This window comes from Plutella xylostella, chromosome 2 (assembly GCF_932276165.1).
Source record: "Plutella xylostella chromosome 2, ilPluXylo3.1, whole genome shotgun sequence".
Taxonomy (NCBI): domain Eukaryota; kingdom Metazoa; phylum Arthropoda; class Insecta; order Lepidoptera; family Plutellidae; genus Plutella; species Plutella xylostella.
The window spans coordinates 3,097,375-3,115,469 of record NC_063982.1 but is presented as its reverse complement, the minus strand read 5'-3'; the positions used below and the strand labels follow the sequence as shown (position 1 = coordinate 3,115,469).

General features: G+C 39.1%; 1 protein-coding gene across 3 annotated transcripts in view; it reads right to left on the bottom strand.

The window, feature by feature from the left end:
- Positions 1-2,504: 2,504 nt before the first annotated feature.
- LOC105391821 overlaps positions 2,505-18,095 on the bottom strand; it is a 53,225-nt gene continuing 37,634 nt past the window's right edge. Inside the window, exons 5-11 of one of the 3 annotated variants that reach the window (XM_048631366.1) lie at positions 7,639-7,820; positions 6,565-6,643; positions 5,655-5,797; positions 5,057-5,213; positions 4,427-4,492; positions 4,136-4,201; positions 2,505-2,703 (exon numbers count right to left, since the gene is read on the bottom strand). In XM_048631366.1, coding sequence (XP_048487323.1) covers positions 2,506-2,703; positions 4,136-4,201; positions 4,427-4,492; positions 5,057-5,213; positions 5,655-5,797; positions 6,565-6,643; positions 7,639-7,820 — 891 coding nt within the window. In that variant the 3' untranslated portion in view covers position 2,505. Of the gene's footprint in view, positions 2,704-4,135; positions 4,202-4,360; positions 4,493-5,056; positions 5,214-5,654; positions 5,798-6,564; positions 6,644-7,064; positions 7,217-7,638; positions 7,821-18,095 lie in introns of all 3 variants that reach the window. The other 2 variants (XM_048631309.1, XM_048631278.1) reach the window with 2 other exon arrangements.

Here is an 18,095-nt window from a genome sequence, read left to right as displayed (position 1 = left end):
CATGTAGATCGCTGCCAATTTTCACCTTTTGTCATTGGAGACCAAAATGAGCTTTTTTAGGGTTCCGTAGCCAAAATGGCAAAAACGGAACCCTTATAGTTTCGTCATGTCCGTCTGTCCGTCTGTCCGTCTGTCACAGCCGATTTACTCGGAAACTATAAGTACTACAGTGATGAAATTTGATGGGAATATGTGTTGTATGAACCGCTACAAAAATATGACACTAAATAGTAAAAAAAAGAATTGGGGGTGGGGCCCCCCATACATGTAACTGAGGGATGAAATTTTTTTTTTCGATGTACATACCCGTGTGGGGTATCAATGGAAAGGTCTTTTAAAATGATATAAAGTTTTCTAAAAAACATTTTTCTTAAAGTGAACGGTTTTTGAGATATCAGCTCTCAAAGTCGTAAAAAGTATGTCCCCCCCCCTCTATTTTTATAACTACGGGGTATAAAATTCTAAAAAAAATAGAGGTGATGCATGCTAATTAACTCTTTCAACGATTTTTGGTTTGATCAAAGTATCTCTTATAGTTTTTGAGATAGGTTGATTTAACTGTAATTGCTGCTACGGAACCCTTTGTGCGCGAGCCCGACTCGCACTTGGCCGGTTTTTTATAAGTACATTTATAAAACTTTCCTATGTTTAAGTTCATACAAGAAAAGTGTATTTATATTATACTGTACTGTCCGGTTTATGTTAAGTTCATTATAAATGTTGTTGAGTAAGACTCACAAAAATATTTATGAGGTATATAATTAACCCCCTTATTCATAGAAAAGTTATAGGACGTTTTAGCTATTGAACTGCTTTGTCAATCTCCAGCTCAGAACAAATTATTCTTTGACAGAGAGGGACAAAACAGTTCAGTAGCTAAAACGTCCTATAACTTTTCTATGAATAAGGGGGATAGATTTTTTATTATTTATAACACGGACATGAAGACTGAATCTGTTTTGGAAGTTGTAAATAGATGGGTATGAGTTTGCAAATGGTCGGTTTTGTTAGTTTATTAAGAAATACATACTTACATATTTTATAGATTTTTATACTAACAAATAGATGTTATGAAAAAATAAATAATAGATCAAATCATATATTTTTTTCACTGACTACTACAGTCACATACAAATAACTTTAAAGTACCTACCTAGAATAGGTCTACACAGTTCCTAATTTGATACATGAAAATATGCAAGGTTCTAAGAGTTGAAAAATAAAACATCAAAAACATATTTTAGTCATTATATTTGTTATAAAATTCGTACAGTCACATACATATTGCGATATCGTTCCAGAACCCCATTGTAATACAATAATAAGAAAAAAAAACAAAAAAACAATGGGGTAATTATGAAACGTATACCAACCAAAATACTATAATTCGTTGTTACGCTAACTAGAAAAAAAGCAAAAAGCAACTTAAATTGTAAAAAAAATATTAGCACCGAAAGGGACGGAATGTTTTAAGTTTAAGTACTTACTTTAAATAACTTAAAAAATATGGCAGCCGTTTGATTTAGCTCAGTGCTGAATCCGGTGTTTAAAAGTAGCAAGATAGTGATCCCGCCACCAAAAGTGTGGTATTTTTAAGTATATAAGTACATTAGGTATATATTTTTTTAAATCCCGAAATAAAAAATGTGAGTAACATTATTAATTACACAAATAAAAAAGTAGTATGCATGTAAAATGTTATACGTTTAGACAGACAAGAGATTGACTCTTTTAGAGTTATACGTAAGTCTACTTATCCGTAGAATATTATGACCGGGTTGCATAGCATCTTTATCGTCTCGCCAATCACATCCCATTGTTGAACGCGGATCGAAATATAGTAATGTTTATCGATGTAAGTAGATAAAGATGCCATGCAGCCGGATAGCTCTGGGCACTGTAAAAATACAGATTGTTCTAAACAATATTACGTATTGCAAGGCAACCAGTAGGTATAGTTTCGTAAACCTAGATATTTAGGTACTTACCTAATTTATAATACGAATAACTTTTATACAAAAATATTGCATTTAAATTGAGGAGGACGGATACAAAAATAAGTTGAATATCACATCTTATACAGTTAAAACCTTGGTATTTCTAATTTAATACCCTAATCATAGGAAAATATATAAAATCATAATTCTAAAACTTAATTATGACTGAACGTCGTTGTGATGTTTTGAACACAACTGCGTTATATTGCTACATTTTAAAATGCATCATTTTTAACACCTACAAACTATCTTATTAAAAGTAATAAGGAAGTAGGTAGGTAGGTAAAGTGTGTATGTAGGTACCATGTACTTATTTAAAGTACCGGATAGATGGATGTGCTTACTATCTGAACCGTACATCAATTGATAGCCCAGGAAACCTGGAAAAGTTATGTTCTTTTAAAAAATTCAAAAGGGGTACCTTGTGCCGCCAAAACAACTGTCAAATTGAAAACCCCTCTATCTTATCTATGCTCAACGCGTAGCTTTTTTCTTCTTTTCATTAACATTAACTGGTGTGTGAGTAGCCAGTGTTAGTGTAAGGACCGCTGTATAAAGAGCTGCCAGTTCGCGAGTATGTTTTCGGACTTCTTCGCCTGGCGAGTATGAAGGCGATGGCAGCGATGACACATATCATCAGGATGACTCCGGCTATGCAGATGCCGATGGCGAAGTTGCGCTGGGATATGCAGATTTCGTCTTCTTTCTGGAAGGTAAAACATTTGTTATGGAATATGTTATCTGGTAGGTACCTAAGCGGGATTAAAAGTTTATTTCACCGTATTTTGGCTGCGAGCTTGTTAAAGTATAAATAAATAAAACTTTGATTGAACTACAAAGTAACTCTCATCTTCAATAGCCAAGAATCGTCCATTTCTGCCTCGTCTATCAATAAGCGACACAACAATATGTCCACGGCCTTCCCCATTAAGGTCGACAGGCCTGGGGACTGTGAAATCTACGCCAGAGCCTGTATACCTATGAATGAATGAATAAATGAATAAATATATTTATTTCACAAATAAGCTTAACCTAATACATCCCACAAAACCAAGTACATATTGGTTTGTCTGTGGGGAGGGAGTCGCACTTCTTTTTCTATGTTTACTTAAAAAGTTTTAACTTAACATTTTCTTACGTTATGTATACCCCTCAGCTATCTGGCTATATTTTTTTCCGCAGAAATATTCAACCCCATTTCACCTAGCACATTTTAAAAGCCGTACCTTGAACTAGACATAAAAAAGAGCCAGCTGAAAACAGCGGTGTGACATTTAGGTTTACAGCACAAGCTGAGCTGGTGCCTTTTTGATGTTCTGGAAAGAGCAGCCATTATTTATGGAACCCTCTCTTTTATACCTACCCCTGTTTGCTGTATTTTATTTTATGAAATGAATATTTCTCCTTCTTTTACACATTACTCAGTGTCTTACCCTCTCGCTAGTGACGTCATAGCGTCGGGAGAGTCCGCCTCGTTGACGTACAGGCCGGAGAACACCTCCACCGTGGCCGGGGACCCCTCCTCGGCCATCACTAACCTAACTAATCCTAACTAATATTATAAATGCGAAAGTAACTGTGTCTGTTTGTCTGTCTGTCTGTCTGTCTGTTACTCTTTCACGCCAAAACTACGGATTGGATTTCAATGAAATTTGATATACATATGGTCTAGACCCTGAGAAAGAACATAGGCTACTTTTTATCCCGGAATTCCCTCGGGAAAACTTTTTAAGGCGAAGCGAAGCTCGCGGGAACAGTTAGTAACTATATAACTAGTCCCTTACCCTCTACTATATAACTAGTCCCTTACCCTCTCGCTAGTGACGTCATCAGCGTCGGGGGAGTCCGCCTTGTTGACGTACAGGCCGGAGAACACCTCCACCGTGGCCGGGGACCCCTCCTCGGCCATCAATATCCTAACTAATATTATAAATGCGAAAGTAACTGTGTCTGTTTGTCTGTCTGTTACTCTCACGCCAAAAGTACTAAACGGATTTGAATGAAATTTGTTATACACATGGTCTAGACCCTGAGAAAGAACATAGGGTACTTTTTATCCCGGAATTCCCGCGGAAAAACTTTTTAAGGCGAAGTGAAGCTCGCGGGAACAGCTAGTAACTATATAAATAGTCCCTTACCCTCTCGCTAGTGACGTCATCAGCGTCGGGCGAGTCCGCCTCGTTGACGTACAGGCCGGAGAACACCTCCACTGTGGCCGGGGACCCCTCCTCGGCCATCACTATACAGGGTGTTGCAAAAACGGTATACTAAGCCGAAACCTACATGTGCAGCATGGTATATCTAAGCCTAAGTTTCGGCTTAGTATACCCTTTTTGCAACACCCTGTATAAATAGTCCCTTACCCTCTCGCTAGTGACGTCATCAGCGTCGGGAGAGTCCGCCTCGTTGACGTACAGACCGGAGAACACCTCCACCGTGGCCGGGGACCCCTCCTCGGCCTGGCGGCGCATGCGCGCCTTGTGGGAGCACGGCATCTGGAGGGGGAGGGGAGGAAATTAGGACAGAAGGGACGGTAGAATAGTTTTCACTTAGTTGAAATAATAGAAGAGACCGGAACATGTAAGTACCTGATTCCTCTGAACCTTCCTAAAGTGCATCGTACGGTCATGTGCAGAGAAACCTGACCCTACACTCTTAGTAACTATGCTTCTGAGAGGTGTCAGGTTTCTCTGCCCCTTACTACTCTGTACCTAAGTAAATAAATAACTACATAGGTATGCTCACGACTGTGATCCCCGAAGGGATAGTCAGAGGTGACATGTGAAGCGGGTGCTTACCTGACTGAGCTACCGCCACTCTACCACTAATGAATACATTTCAAAACACGGTGGCACTCTTGAGAGTCACCTCTGACTGCCCCTTTGAGGACTACAGTCTTAAGAATTTGTACTCATAATCTCACGCTTTAAAACCACGAAATTCAGACACTTTATATAGGACCCGAGTCTGCGTTGTTCTAATTATTTTATTTTTCTACTCTATGGGGCAGATATTGTATACATGTTTTTTTTTTACGTTTACCCTCAATATATACTCACACAATCAGTAGGATGCTGCAGGTCACACAGCTTCACCTCACACGTGTAGTACACACTAGCAGTATACGGGAACTTGTGCGCCGGAAACGACACTCGCGCCTCCTGCCGGTCGTTTGAGTACTGGAACAGGCCCATGATCTCACCGTCTAGAGGGCAGCTGGAATTTGGGGGATAGAAACTTGTTAAAACATTACCCTCCTCCTTCGGCGGTCGGGTAGTTAATTACAGTTCAATTAATTTTTATCATTGATCAGGTGCTTTTGAAAACCTTGGAGGTATGGAGTATGGGATAACCAAGTGACACTCGACTGACACCGAGTTCTCTTATCATTCGTTCATCTATTCGTAATAACGTCAGATCTCACACATCCTATTGCAAGTGTCTATAGTGGGATTAGTGGGGTTGGACGTAGAAGGAGACATATTGACTCTCACTCCAAACCAAGGGAACCTAAACCACTTCTTCGCATTAGTTCGCGCGTGGCGACAAGAACAGGATCAGATTTTATAGATTTTTCCACCAGTTTCAAAGGTTTTTATATGTTTAGCAATCCCATCTTCTAGCTTTCTTCACTATCTTATAAGGAGAACCACTCACCCATCATCATTAATAAGGCTCTGCTCGGCCCAGCCCAGTCCATCCCTCACGGAGCAGTCGGCCACCAGCAGGCCGAACTGTTTCTGCTTCTCCAGCCGCACCACCAGGGTGAGGGTGTCTCCGATGCGCACGTTTGATGCCACCTGGAAGAAGAGATGAATCGTACTTTATTTATTTAATACTTTTACAAAAAGTGTACAAAAGGTGGACTTCATTCTAAAAGCATTTTCTACTAGCCAACCTACAGACGGCACAGGTAAACAAGTAGAATGGTACAAAAAAAGAAAGTACTTATATGAAATCAGGAAGAACTAAATATAGTCACTTGATGATTAACTTAAAATTGAACACTCACGAGCAATGAAAAAGTTTCAGTGACATGGAACGTCGATGGCATTGACAGGTGGAATTTTTTCATTGCTCGTGAGTGTACCTATAGTGCCACAAACTTATCTGTTCCGGTGAGAGCGAAGTAAATTGATCCATATCTCAGTACTTACTATGAATTGTATATTGATATAGATTAGATGGGTTTATTAATACCGCAAGAGCAAATTAACAATACGAGCAAACTTAAAATCTTATAGAATTAAGAAATATTACACATTTATGTGAGCTGTCACCGGAACAGATAAGTTTGTGGCACTGTATTAGGTACATAAATGGCAGTGTGTTTAAAAAAATATGTCAGAGCGAGAGTATTATATGGGCTTTAGGGAAGTAGGGCATCGAAAACGTGAGACAGATGGTTTATAGATAAGAGCTAGAATAAGGCTTTTCAAGGAATAAAGTTACTGTTCAAAAGAGAAATAGATACATCAAGACTATGAGACCAGATATAATTTCTTTTATCTAACTTATTAGTTAAATCTGTCCTATGGCTAGGTTTTGAAATAAATATGATAGATACCTCTTTTTGATCGGGATCCCCCTTGTATATTTTCATCGAGACGGACGGCAGGGAGCCAGAGTCCTCATCGTATTCGTATCTGAAAATAAAACATATAACTGACTTTAGACAACTACTTCTTACAGCCAATAATGCACCTGTGTGCTGTGCTAGTTAATGCGCCCAAACAACGATCTAAAAATTCGGCGGGCGCACATGATTCCAGCAAAAGCCGGCAGCCAACTTGAAACTTCTTCCTTACAGTTAATAATCATCATAATCATATTTATTTCAAAAAATATTCTTACATTCTTGTTTTACATATAGTTACGCAGTAACTGATGTTAAATCGGTGCTTACGGCTCGCCATCGTCCAGCGCGCTGGTAATTCTATCCGGATGCCGTGCTTACTGATGATACTAGTTTAGCTCTTTTACTTCCATAGATCGGTTGTTCCGCAGTTTTGGCCGTCCCCTACTACTTTATTTCAAGCAAGAAGAAATCCTACTAATAAGACTTACGGCTCGCTATCGTCCAGCGCGTTGGTGAGTCGATCAGCTCGCACGCCGTGGTAGTGGTGGTACTGGGCGAGCTCGCGGCGCCGGTAGCGGCAGCGCACGTGGTACCCGCGGCCCTGCCCCGTCACCAGGCGCAGGTGAGGCTGCACTATGATGTACCTAGGTAGCTTTTATCGGACTTCCTGTAGGTTTATTTGGACCCCAGCTTATTGAACGGTCGATCGAAGAAGCATTTGTGGCGACTACCCGCTGGCATAGAATGACATAGCAATAATACCTGTGTGCTGATATCATTCTAAGAAACTCGGGCGTGCGCATATGGTTCCAGCAAAAGCCGGCAGCGCAATTGAAACTTCTTGCTTCCTACAGTTCCGTGTACAGTTAACTACTAATGTTCAATCTGTGCTTACAGCTCGCTATCATCCAGCGCGTTACTGAATCTATCCGTACGGACTTTGTGCTTAGTGATGACACTAGTTTAGGTCTTTTACCTCCATAGGGATCGGTTCTTCTGCAGTTTTCGCCGTCCCATGCTACTTTACGTCAAGCAAGAAGAAACCCTACTAAGAAGACTTACGGCTCGCTATCGTCCAGCGCATTAGTCAGTCTATCGGTTCGCACGCCGTGGTAGTGGTGGTACTGGGCGAGCTCGCGGCGCCGGTAGCGGCAGCGCACGTGGTACCCGCGACCCTGTCCTGTCACCAGGCGGAGGTGTGGCTGGACTATGATGTTGTTGAAGTATTCTACTGTGCCGTCGTCCTGGAATAGAGAAATGGGGTTAATCAAGCAGATGATTGAGAGCCTACCTCAGCTTCAACATCAAGGATTGCTGATTCAGTTTTAGGTAGTCAGTCGGCAGAGCGTCTGATGAATTTTCTATGGAAAGTGATATATAACTCTGACGCTACACTAGCTCGCTTCGAACGGGTACCTTTACACGGGAGCTAGGCTTGCTGAGCTGAAAGAAGGGGGATGTGTACAAAGGTTCCACTCGAGAGAGCCACAGAGGTACAGGAGCTTTGTTCCACATAGACGGACTAGAAATAGGGGTTGGTAAAATGGGTTGGAAGGAAATGCTTGCTTTTGGAGAAAGTCTTGCTTTTGATTTTGCTTTAAGTTATACGGATCTGGGCAATATGGTACTTATAGCATGCCGTAAGCCAACATGCGAATAATAGAGGTGATATAGAGTTTAAAAATGACGAAGCATTTATGAAAAAAAACACTTCTTCAACAAAAAAACATGTGACAAAGTTACGATAAATAATACAAATTGACACAAAATAAACCAGATGGTAAAAAGTACACAGATAAGGTCAATAATTTAGAGTCCCAAATACCACAGGTGCATTGCAAACATGAGGTGCCCGCACCCCACCGGAAATGACGTCATATCCCTGCATTGTTGCACCGGAAGTGAGAAGTCTTGCTCACGCGCAGACATACATACATCCACCATCTTGTAATTATTGGTTTAGCTTGCACTTTCATTGTGTGACATGTTGATTGTATTATTAGGAGGTAGGGGCTTTTTTATACCTCTAAAAGTTTATAATTATAATATCATTGAACAGCTTTTCCCGCTTCGCCCTAAAGGTTTTCCCGTGGGAAATCCGGGATTAAAATCATACTTTTAAGTACCTTCCTATTCAATCACTACATATTTAAAACATTGTATCAAAATCCTTTGTGTAATTTTAAAGATCTAAGCATACTTATAAGTACATACAGAGTAAGTAAGTACTTATATTTTTATAGATTTCGCATTCGGCCCCTCTATCTTACATTATGGTCCATGCACGAATAATTACATTATATTGGTTCAGACAACTGACCTTTCGCTGGCCTTGCGCCGAGCACTCGACCTACGCACAAAACTGGTCCATGATGCCAACACTGAAATGTGGAGATGTGACTACTTTCCGTTTATAGGATGTTGCAAAAGGCATTGCAAATAAGCCGAAAGGGGGTGACTTAGAAGGTCCTATTATATTCCATTCTATGTTTGCGTAGGTACCTGTACCTGGCTCTCTAGAATGGAACCTTTGTGGATATCCCCAAGTTCTTAACTGCTTTCTTAAGCTTGGCATATTTCCCACTACGCTGGTCTACTGCGGGTTGTTGTTTTTATATAGTTATCTAATACGCAGGTTTCATGTTTTCCTTCACCGTAAGAGCGATGGAATATGGAATACATTGCACAAATTTTCCCTCGATATTCTGGCCCCGATTCATAAAGTTACTTCTCCTTTAGTTATTGCGATAGAATCACTAAATGCAGCCTTCCCTTTCTGGCTACTAGGCAACTCCTTTTTGACTCAGAAATTGTGAGGTGTCTTTGGGTTTCTTTGTGGTTTTTGTTAATAAGGAAAGTTGTTTTAGGCGCCTGCCTCACTCGGCATTTTATAATCGTGTGAAGAAACCACATTTTCGTTGAGTAACACTGTAAAATAAGGAAGGTGTTGGGTATCATAATATTACATTGTACATATTATTATATGAAAGTTCCTATTATGAAACGCATGAAAGTTTTTGGTGCAATGTTGACTAATTTCTAAATGTAGTTCTTAATTTAGGTAAATATCTATATCTAAATATTCTGTATAATAAAGTGAATAAAGTAATAATTAACACTAACAGTATGGTTACCATACTAACTAGGTCTGTCATTAGGGTCATAGCAATAATTATTTATTTGGGTTGTGTTTTGTTCGCTACTTAAGTACTTACATAAAAGACAAAGAAGAAAAATCTTCACGAAAGTGCCAGTATTTTTGTTTTGGTCACCAAAGAATTAAGGTAAACCAAGTTCAAGGTATAAAGATATGTACTTACTTAAAATTTTCCATTAAAAAAACATTTACTAGGTATGTTGGTCACGTGACTTTTTACTATGAAGAATAGTCATTTTCAAAGTGTTTTGTTTCTAATTTTGAATTTTTTATTTCATATACCATGCTGCACATGTAGATTTCGGCTTAGTATATATGTATACCCTCTTTGCAACACCCTGTATACACTTATATACAGGTATCCCAAAAGTCCCAAATATTATTATTTGATGGTAATTTATCTGACTGAATGAAGGGTATCCCATTTCATTTAAAGATAAAATGGGTGATGGGACCTGCCGTATCAGTCAGTTGAACTCTGTCCAACTTTTTATGGTGAGGCCCTCTAGGGGTTTGTAGCACCTATGTACATGTACGGTCATGTGCAGAAAAACCTGACCCCCCTCTCATAGTAACAATGTTTCTGAGAGAGGTCAGATTTATCTGCCGTATACTGTAGATAAGTACTTCGTCTGCCTATCCACACTTAAAAATCGTAGTTGCAATATTATTTTATGGCCATTGCTACAGACACTCTCTGCCGTTCTATTATTAGCTTCCATCCTCCGGTCGTTGCTTTTTTATATTATTCAATACGAAGTCGTTTATTTTATTTATTTGTTGCAATTTCTCGTACCGGGGTGGTCCGCGCTGTAACTTGGCTTGAGATATACCTCTAATATTTATTATTACTAATATTGCTTCCATAGGATAAAGATAAATTAGACAGTATTTCGGTAGGTAACAGTAGGTAACTACAGAGTAAAGAAAATTGGCTAGGACAGACCTTTTCACCTTAGTTACCCTTTTTAATTTTTTCACGTAGGTACAAGCGCCAGGATTCGAAGGGCATTCATAACGGGCGAGAGAAACGGGCGCTTAACTCGACTGAGCTAACAACTCTCTAAATCTATCTCTATCCAAATAGTTTTTCTAAAAAACTTAGCTCTGTTTGTATGAAAAAATAATATGCATCTACTATGGATTTAATTACAAATGAAATTGGTAAATAGAAAGATTCTGTAGTTTCCATCAGCTACTGTCGATGTCGTGCATATTTTAGTGTCATTCGGTACGCACGCCTCCCGCCCTGGAGGTCGCAGCTTCGATGCTTGACCGTGACTAATTCACTCGCGACGCGTACGGAATAACATCTTCAAGGTACGGACAGCATATAAAGTGAGCCATTGTGGCCACCATCGACGAAGGTTTGTTAAAATACAAGATCACTTTGGAGAAAATTATAAGCTGTCTGAACTAAAGAAATCAGAGACCAGCATAGTGACTACTTTTGAAAATTGTTCAGCATTATGAGCTGTGTTGCTTAGCATTAGCACCTTTGTCATGTATTTAGATAAAATCTTAGGTAGTACCTACTACTAGGTACGACTACTAGTAGGTACGTTAGAATGGGCATGACAACTTAACTTGAGCAACGACAATGGCAGGTGGAAGTTTTTTATTGCTCGTGATCGTGAGTAGGTATACTTCATTATGGTTTTCGTCATTTATTCAGTGGGGTAGAGCTCAAAACGACGTGTTAAACATATTCCCTTAGCCTTATTAAGTAGTAAATACGGAACCCTAAAACTACTGGCAATACTGGCAACCCTACAACATCACCATTGCGTCGACGCCTCCACACACTCGCGTCATATCTCCACAAAAGGAGATTCACCTTCCACAGACAGGTGGGCCGATCTACAATCAGCTCCAGGTTACCTACACACGCGGTGACTAACTGAAGTACAGTCTGCAACAGAAGTATGTGTCCACCCTGGCTTACACTTTCATATTAATGTTTAGTTATTTACTGAGTTATGATTATGAATCTAATGATAGATAATTCGAAGGGTCATTTAATATTTCTTCAACTCAATTAATCTTTCATCTGTGACTTTTAGGGTCAAACTTTTGCATGGGTACATACAGGTGGCCATCATCTATAAAACATTTAGGAAATAACAAATTGATCGTTTTTATAGTATTTTTTTTCTCATATTTGTCTTTCATTTGATTTTAAATGCGTTCGCGACCAGGGATATCTTTAGTTCACTGTACAAAGAATATTTTGAGAAATGTGGGGATATTACTTAAAGCAGTCAAGGTGACGTTATTTTAGTTAATTAATAAGCTAAACTCGATCCGTTATAGCAGAAGGTACTTACTAAATAACAAACGAGTACATTTAAACAACTGAACCCATTTGGATTTTTGAAAAAAGATGGCTAAAGGTGACTTAAGAATCCTTTTAAACATGTCAGTCTGTAGAATGATCTATCTATACACAAACGTTAAACTCATAAATCTTCTTCGTTTTCGTCGGGGTAACTTTATATCATATTTAGAATACTTAGCTACCATTAAGCTGGCCTCAATATAGTTTATGTAATATCAACTTGGTCGAAGCAATATGTACCTAAGTAGAGTAAGTATTGCCAATAGTTACTCATTGACTTTGAATTGAATAGACAAATTAAGTTATAAGTTTCAAGCCATAATAGACTTTAAGCACCTGGCAAAACAGAGAGTTGTTAAACGATAGGTAGGTACTTATATTATGTACTGATGTTTCTGTGTGTCTACTTAATCTAAGCTCACTGATTACTACTGCTACTGATTTCTATGCATAATGATTTTTTTCCGCGAATTTTGACATTAGGTTTTCATTTCCGGGCTTAGATATAACATGCCGCACCCGTAGTTTTCGGCTTAGCATACCATGTTTGAAACACCCTGTATAATACATACAATTAAGTGAACCTCATTTTTATTTTATTTTTTATTTTAACACTTTATTGTACCCAAAACATTATAAATAAACAACAAAATGAAAAACACAGTAAAAGCATACAAGGGCAATATTCAAATGGTTAAAGTAGCGAAGTTGGTACTGCCATAGACTAATACACTAATATGAGTCTATGGTACTGCCTAGAACATAGACTTAGTACCTATATACAGTATATACTAAGTTTATGGCCTAGAAGCCTGCAGAAAATTACTGCAAGTGCATTAAACCTCTTTGAAGCGTATTTTTTCGCAACACGTAGGTATCCGTGCATTCAATCAATGTTCATCTTCAGACAGACTCAAAAGAAAGGATCAAACCTGTTTGTCGACGGAAGACCTTCATCTCGGCTGAGACTGAATATACATGGCCACTGACTCATTTATGTTTAAAATTATACACTAAATTGGAAAAAGTGTAGGTAGGTATGTACGGTGGCCTGCGCCTAAAAGTATACAGGCGGAGTTTTTAAAATAGCGATCTCAAGCTCACATGCTGCTCAAGCACATCCAAATAAACACCACTGCTAAACACATCACACACAACACGTCCCCGGATTTATAACAAATGTAGCTGGTCCCTTCATCATCAGGGATCGCTATTTTAAAAACTCCGCCTGTATACTTTTAGGTGCAGGCCACCGTACTATAGCGAATAGTTAATATGCATGTATGAAATATATATTTTAAAATGTGTAAGTACTTATATAGGTTTGGTTTATAAGAAATGTTTACACTGACATCACTATGTCCAGTTAAAATGTACAGGGTGGCCCTATAATTGTACTCATGGTCCAAATAACACAGGAGCTACCATGTACATAATATCCTAACTTAGTATTATAAATGCGAAAGTAACTGTGTCTGTCTGTCTGTTACTCTTTCACGCCAAAACTACTGAATGGATTTGAATGAAATTTAGTATAAATATGGTCTAGACCCTGAGAAAGAATATAAGCTACTTTTTATCCCGGAATTCCCACGGGAAAACTTTTATGGCGAACCGAAACTCGCGGGAACAGCTTGTATCTTAATAAATAGGTAACTAGATAATAACAGTGCATAATAATGTAGGTATTTTGTAATTAGTAAAATACGATAACTAAGTACATTATTTACACGGGTGTTCCGTATCTTAAGCTGTGTTATGTAAATCTTCTTCTTCTTTTTCTTTGCCTCTTCCCATTATTTGGGGTCGGCTCTCCTCGTTACTCGGCGCCAGGATTTTCTATCCTGGGTTGTCTGGGTATCTACATCCAAATGGGACTTCTTCAAGTCGCGTTTTATGGTGGATAACCACGTGGCTGGGGGGCGACCTCTGCCTTTCTTCTTCTCGGGGATGGACAGGGCTCGATGCACGGTGTAGTCATCACTCCGTCTCATTACGTGACCATACCACCTGAGACGACTTTCCACTAGCTTTTCTGTGATGGGCGCAACTTTGAAACTTCCTCTGATGTATTCATTACGTACTTTATCGAGTTTCGTTACTCCGCCAGCCCACCTCAGCATCTTCATTTCGTTCGTGTGGAGTTTTTGTTGGTGTGTTGCGTAAGTCGCCCAGCATTCAGCGCCGTACAGCATCGCAGGTCTCACAGCTGTTTTATAGACCTTGCCTTTTGTTTTGATAGGCATTTTTTTGTCACAGAGGACTCCTGTAAGAGCTCTCCATCTTTGCCAGGCGGTCTGGATCCTATGCGTCACGTCAGCCTCAATGTTGGCATCTGCAGACAGCTTTGAGCCAAGATACTTAAAATGGTCGGTTTTTGTGAGGGGTATTTGATCGACACGTATTTCGTGCGAGGCTGTGGTTCCACTAAACCTACATTCCAAGTATTCGGTTTTACTTCTACTGATGCGTAAGCCATTATTTTCTAGGGCATCTTTCCATTGATCCAGGTTACTCTGAAGCTGCTGCACCGTACTGCTTATGAGTACGACATCGTCAGCGTATAATAGGCACCAAGGAAGGGGCGCCTGGATATCTCTGGTTAGGTTATCCATTACTATATTAAATAGAAGAGGGCTAAGGACCGATCCCTGGTGCACACCAACTTTAACTTCGAAAGAATTACTGAGTCCTGCCATACTTCTAACCTGGGTCTTACTTCCGCTGTACATATCCTTTACGATACTTATGTAGTATTCAGGTATTCCTTGGTTTCTCAGGGCATGCCAGACCAGAGACCTTGGAACTCTGTCAAATGCCTTTTCTAGATCTATGAATACCAGGTGTAGATCTTCCTGATTGGAGCGATGTTTCTCCATAACAATGCGGACGGTTTGTATGGCATCGGTTGTTGACTGTGTTATGTAAATATACCTAAGTAAATAACCAATTTGGAATAACACATGTAGGCAATATGCTAAACAAAAGGAGGTTATAGCGTCTATCAAAGAAAAAAGGAAATCAGATATAACATACGAATATTATATGCAAACAGTTGCTGTAATATTTACTTATTTGTTCAACTTATGTAATAGCTTCCTTTATGTGAAAAAGGTGTGGTGTTAAGAAATTTTCAGAGATTGGGTACTTATAAATTGGGTACTTAACTAATCTGGTTATACTCGTAATACTTACACTGAGTTGCAGAAAGGATCTTTAAATTAATGTCGGCATTGAATGTATTGTTGCCTTACTTTGACAGTATACGGACAGAAAGAGGCAGACATAGATTTAATGTCGACATTAGCTTAAAGTCCCTTTCTGCAACTCGGCATTACTACGATAAGTAATTATATTCATTACTTATTGGGTACAAATAATACTTTTACAAATCTGATTTTGGTACCTAGGTATACTGTATGTTTTTAACATCTTTTTGTCAGTTCGATAAAAAAAGTGTTTGTTCAGGACGAACCACTGTTTATACCCATTGTTCCAAAAATTTAATATTAGTTTAGGTTTTTGTCTTGTTTAAACTACTTACTTACAAAATTTAGTTTTATTTAAGTTTTAAATAACAATAGTGGAGTTTGAAGTGTGTGATAATGATAAGATATCTGCCTAAACAATCGAAACTATTTTCTTACGAGAAAAATACATTTTAATACAGTTTTGCCAACAATAGCTAGTCTTCATTTACAAGGCGGGCGAGATAACTAGACACCTGAGTTAAATGACATTTGTCTTTAGTACTGAGTGCAAAAAAAGTAATATCGATATTACCAAAAATATTTATTTTCTTCCTCTTTGCTATCAGTATTTTTATAATTTAGCTCAAAATAATAAACCTCGCCGCAGCAAACACTGCGCAGTTTTAATGGAAATAATTTTATAAAGAAAATGCTTGCGAGAACGTAAACATAATGGCTCCACTACACGTCTGCGGATGCATCTGCAGACGTACGCGAATGCATCTGTAGACAAATCTCTGCAAGCGACCACACGTCTGAGTTCAATATCGGCAGACGCTACTCGCAAACATGGACATCGAAACCGCTGCCGTCGCACCTATTTATGTGTTTAGTACTTTTAACTACTACTTGAGTTTGCATCGCAGTCGAGTTATCAAGAAGAAGTGGAGAAGAAACGATGCTGAACTCACTGACTGAGGCGTCCGCGGACGTGTGGTGGCTATGCCGGAACCCTTTGATCTGTGCCACAAAAACCGACAACAAACGGATCGGTGGCAGATGCACCTGCGGACGTCAAATACCTACCACTACCACAGATGCCCAAATCACCCCCTCTACACGTCTGCAGATGTCATCTCCGGATGCATCTGCGGACGTGTAGTGGCGCCATAATATACATGTAGCGCTCCGATATTTGAAATTATTCTGGTTATCTAAAAACCCGCATGCAAAAACATACTTACCTGACTCTTGTTATATTGTAATAAAATGTATAAATATTTGTTTATATAAGTATTCAAGTTGATACCTACTTGTTAAAGTAGTTACAAAAAAGTATGCGATAAGAAATATTTATTGTTAATCGTCTGATAATTCTTCGATAAAATTGCGATTGACTTATGCTAACGCTACAAAAGGACGAGAGCGGGGCCTCGCGCGGGGAAGCGGGGGAGAAATAGATTTTTGGGCCAGGTGTCTAGAAACTTTTCGCGGGTTGTAGAAAGAAAGCCGCATTTAGGTGACAGACGTCGGTCGAAACGAAAAAAGTTTTCATTTTCTTACGGTAATGTTGTCACTGGAACTTTTTCATTGCTCGCATTAAGTTTACGTTTATAAAAAAATACGTGTGATTGGACTGTCACATCATCATCATCATCATCTCAGCCATAGGACGTCCACTGCTGAACATAGTCCTCCCCCAATGATTTCCACCTTGTCCGATCGGAGGCTGCCCGCATCCAGTGCTTCCCCGCGGACTTGACTACATCGTCCGTCCATCTCGCGGGGAGCCGCCCAACGCTGCGCTTTCCGGTACGTGGTCTCCACTCGAGGACTCCACTGACCATCAGACCTTCGAGCAATGTGTCCGGCCCACTGCCATTTCAGCTTACTGATTCGATAAGCTATGTCGGTTACTTTGGTTCTTCTACGGATCTCTTCATTTCTGATGGACTGTCACACCATTTATAAGTTTGAATAACTGACATTTCCCCGACGATACACGCAGTTAATGTAACATTAGACTCACGTTGTTTAATCGTGAATTGAATAATTTATATGCATTTCCGATCGACTCCTTCCTCCGTCGCTTCTTCGAATGTTCTAATCGATTGAGTAATAGGTTATCGAATTAGTCATAACGAATTGAATAAAAAACGTTATTTAGTTACTAAATGATGTTGTTGATTTCTTTGGTGTAATAAATGGCATTAAGATTTTAGTCAGTCACCTTTCGAAGTGCAAGAAATATATAATCTATAAGTCCATCTGTTAGAGAATCCACACAACACACACACACATTTTTCGGTCAGTTGTTCCAGGTACCTATCTAGTTACCTACTACTTATAAATATCTTAAACATTAAAACGATTCAATAAAACTAGAAGCCACCATTACATTCCAAACGTTATTATTTATTCATTTCTTCACGAAAAATAACGGAAGCTATTTTCTGAACCTTCAATAATAGTACACTATGACCGCCACGACCTCACGACAACCTAACATAAACTCACAACAATACCACCTCTGTGACCTAGGAAATACGAGCCAGCAACACCTGAAGTTACCAAGCAAAACAACTGAAGATCGATGGCCTTATACTAACGTCTAAATTCAAATTTTATAAGGAAGTATGAGTCTTACGGCCTTGAATTAAGACCTAGGTGGATTCTACGTTAATATTTTCGTCGTGTGACGCAATCACGATTTTTGATAATGTCGGGTTCACGTTTAGTTTGTCTATGAAGTGTTAATATTTTTATATTGTGTTTTTGTTGCTTATAAATTTTAAGGTCAAGACCTTTTTTCTTTTTTTTCACAGAGGGAAAT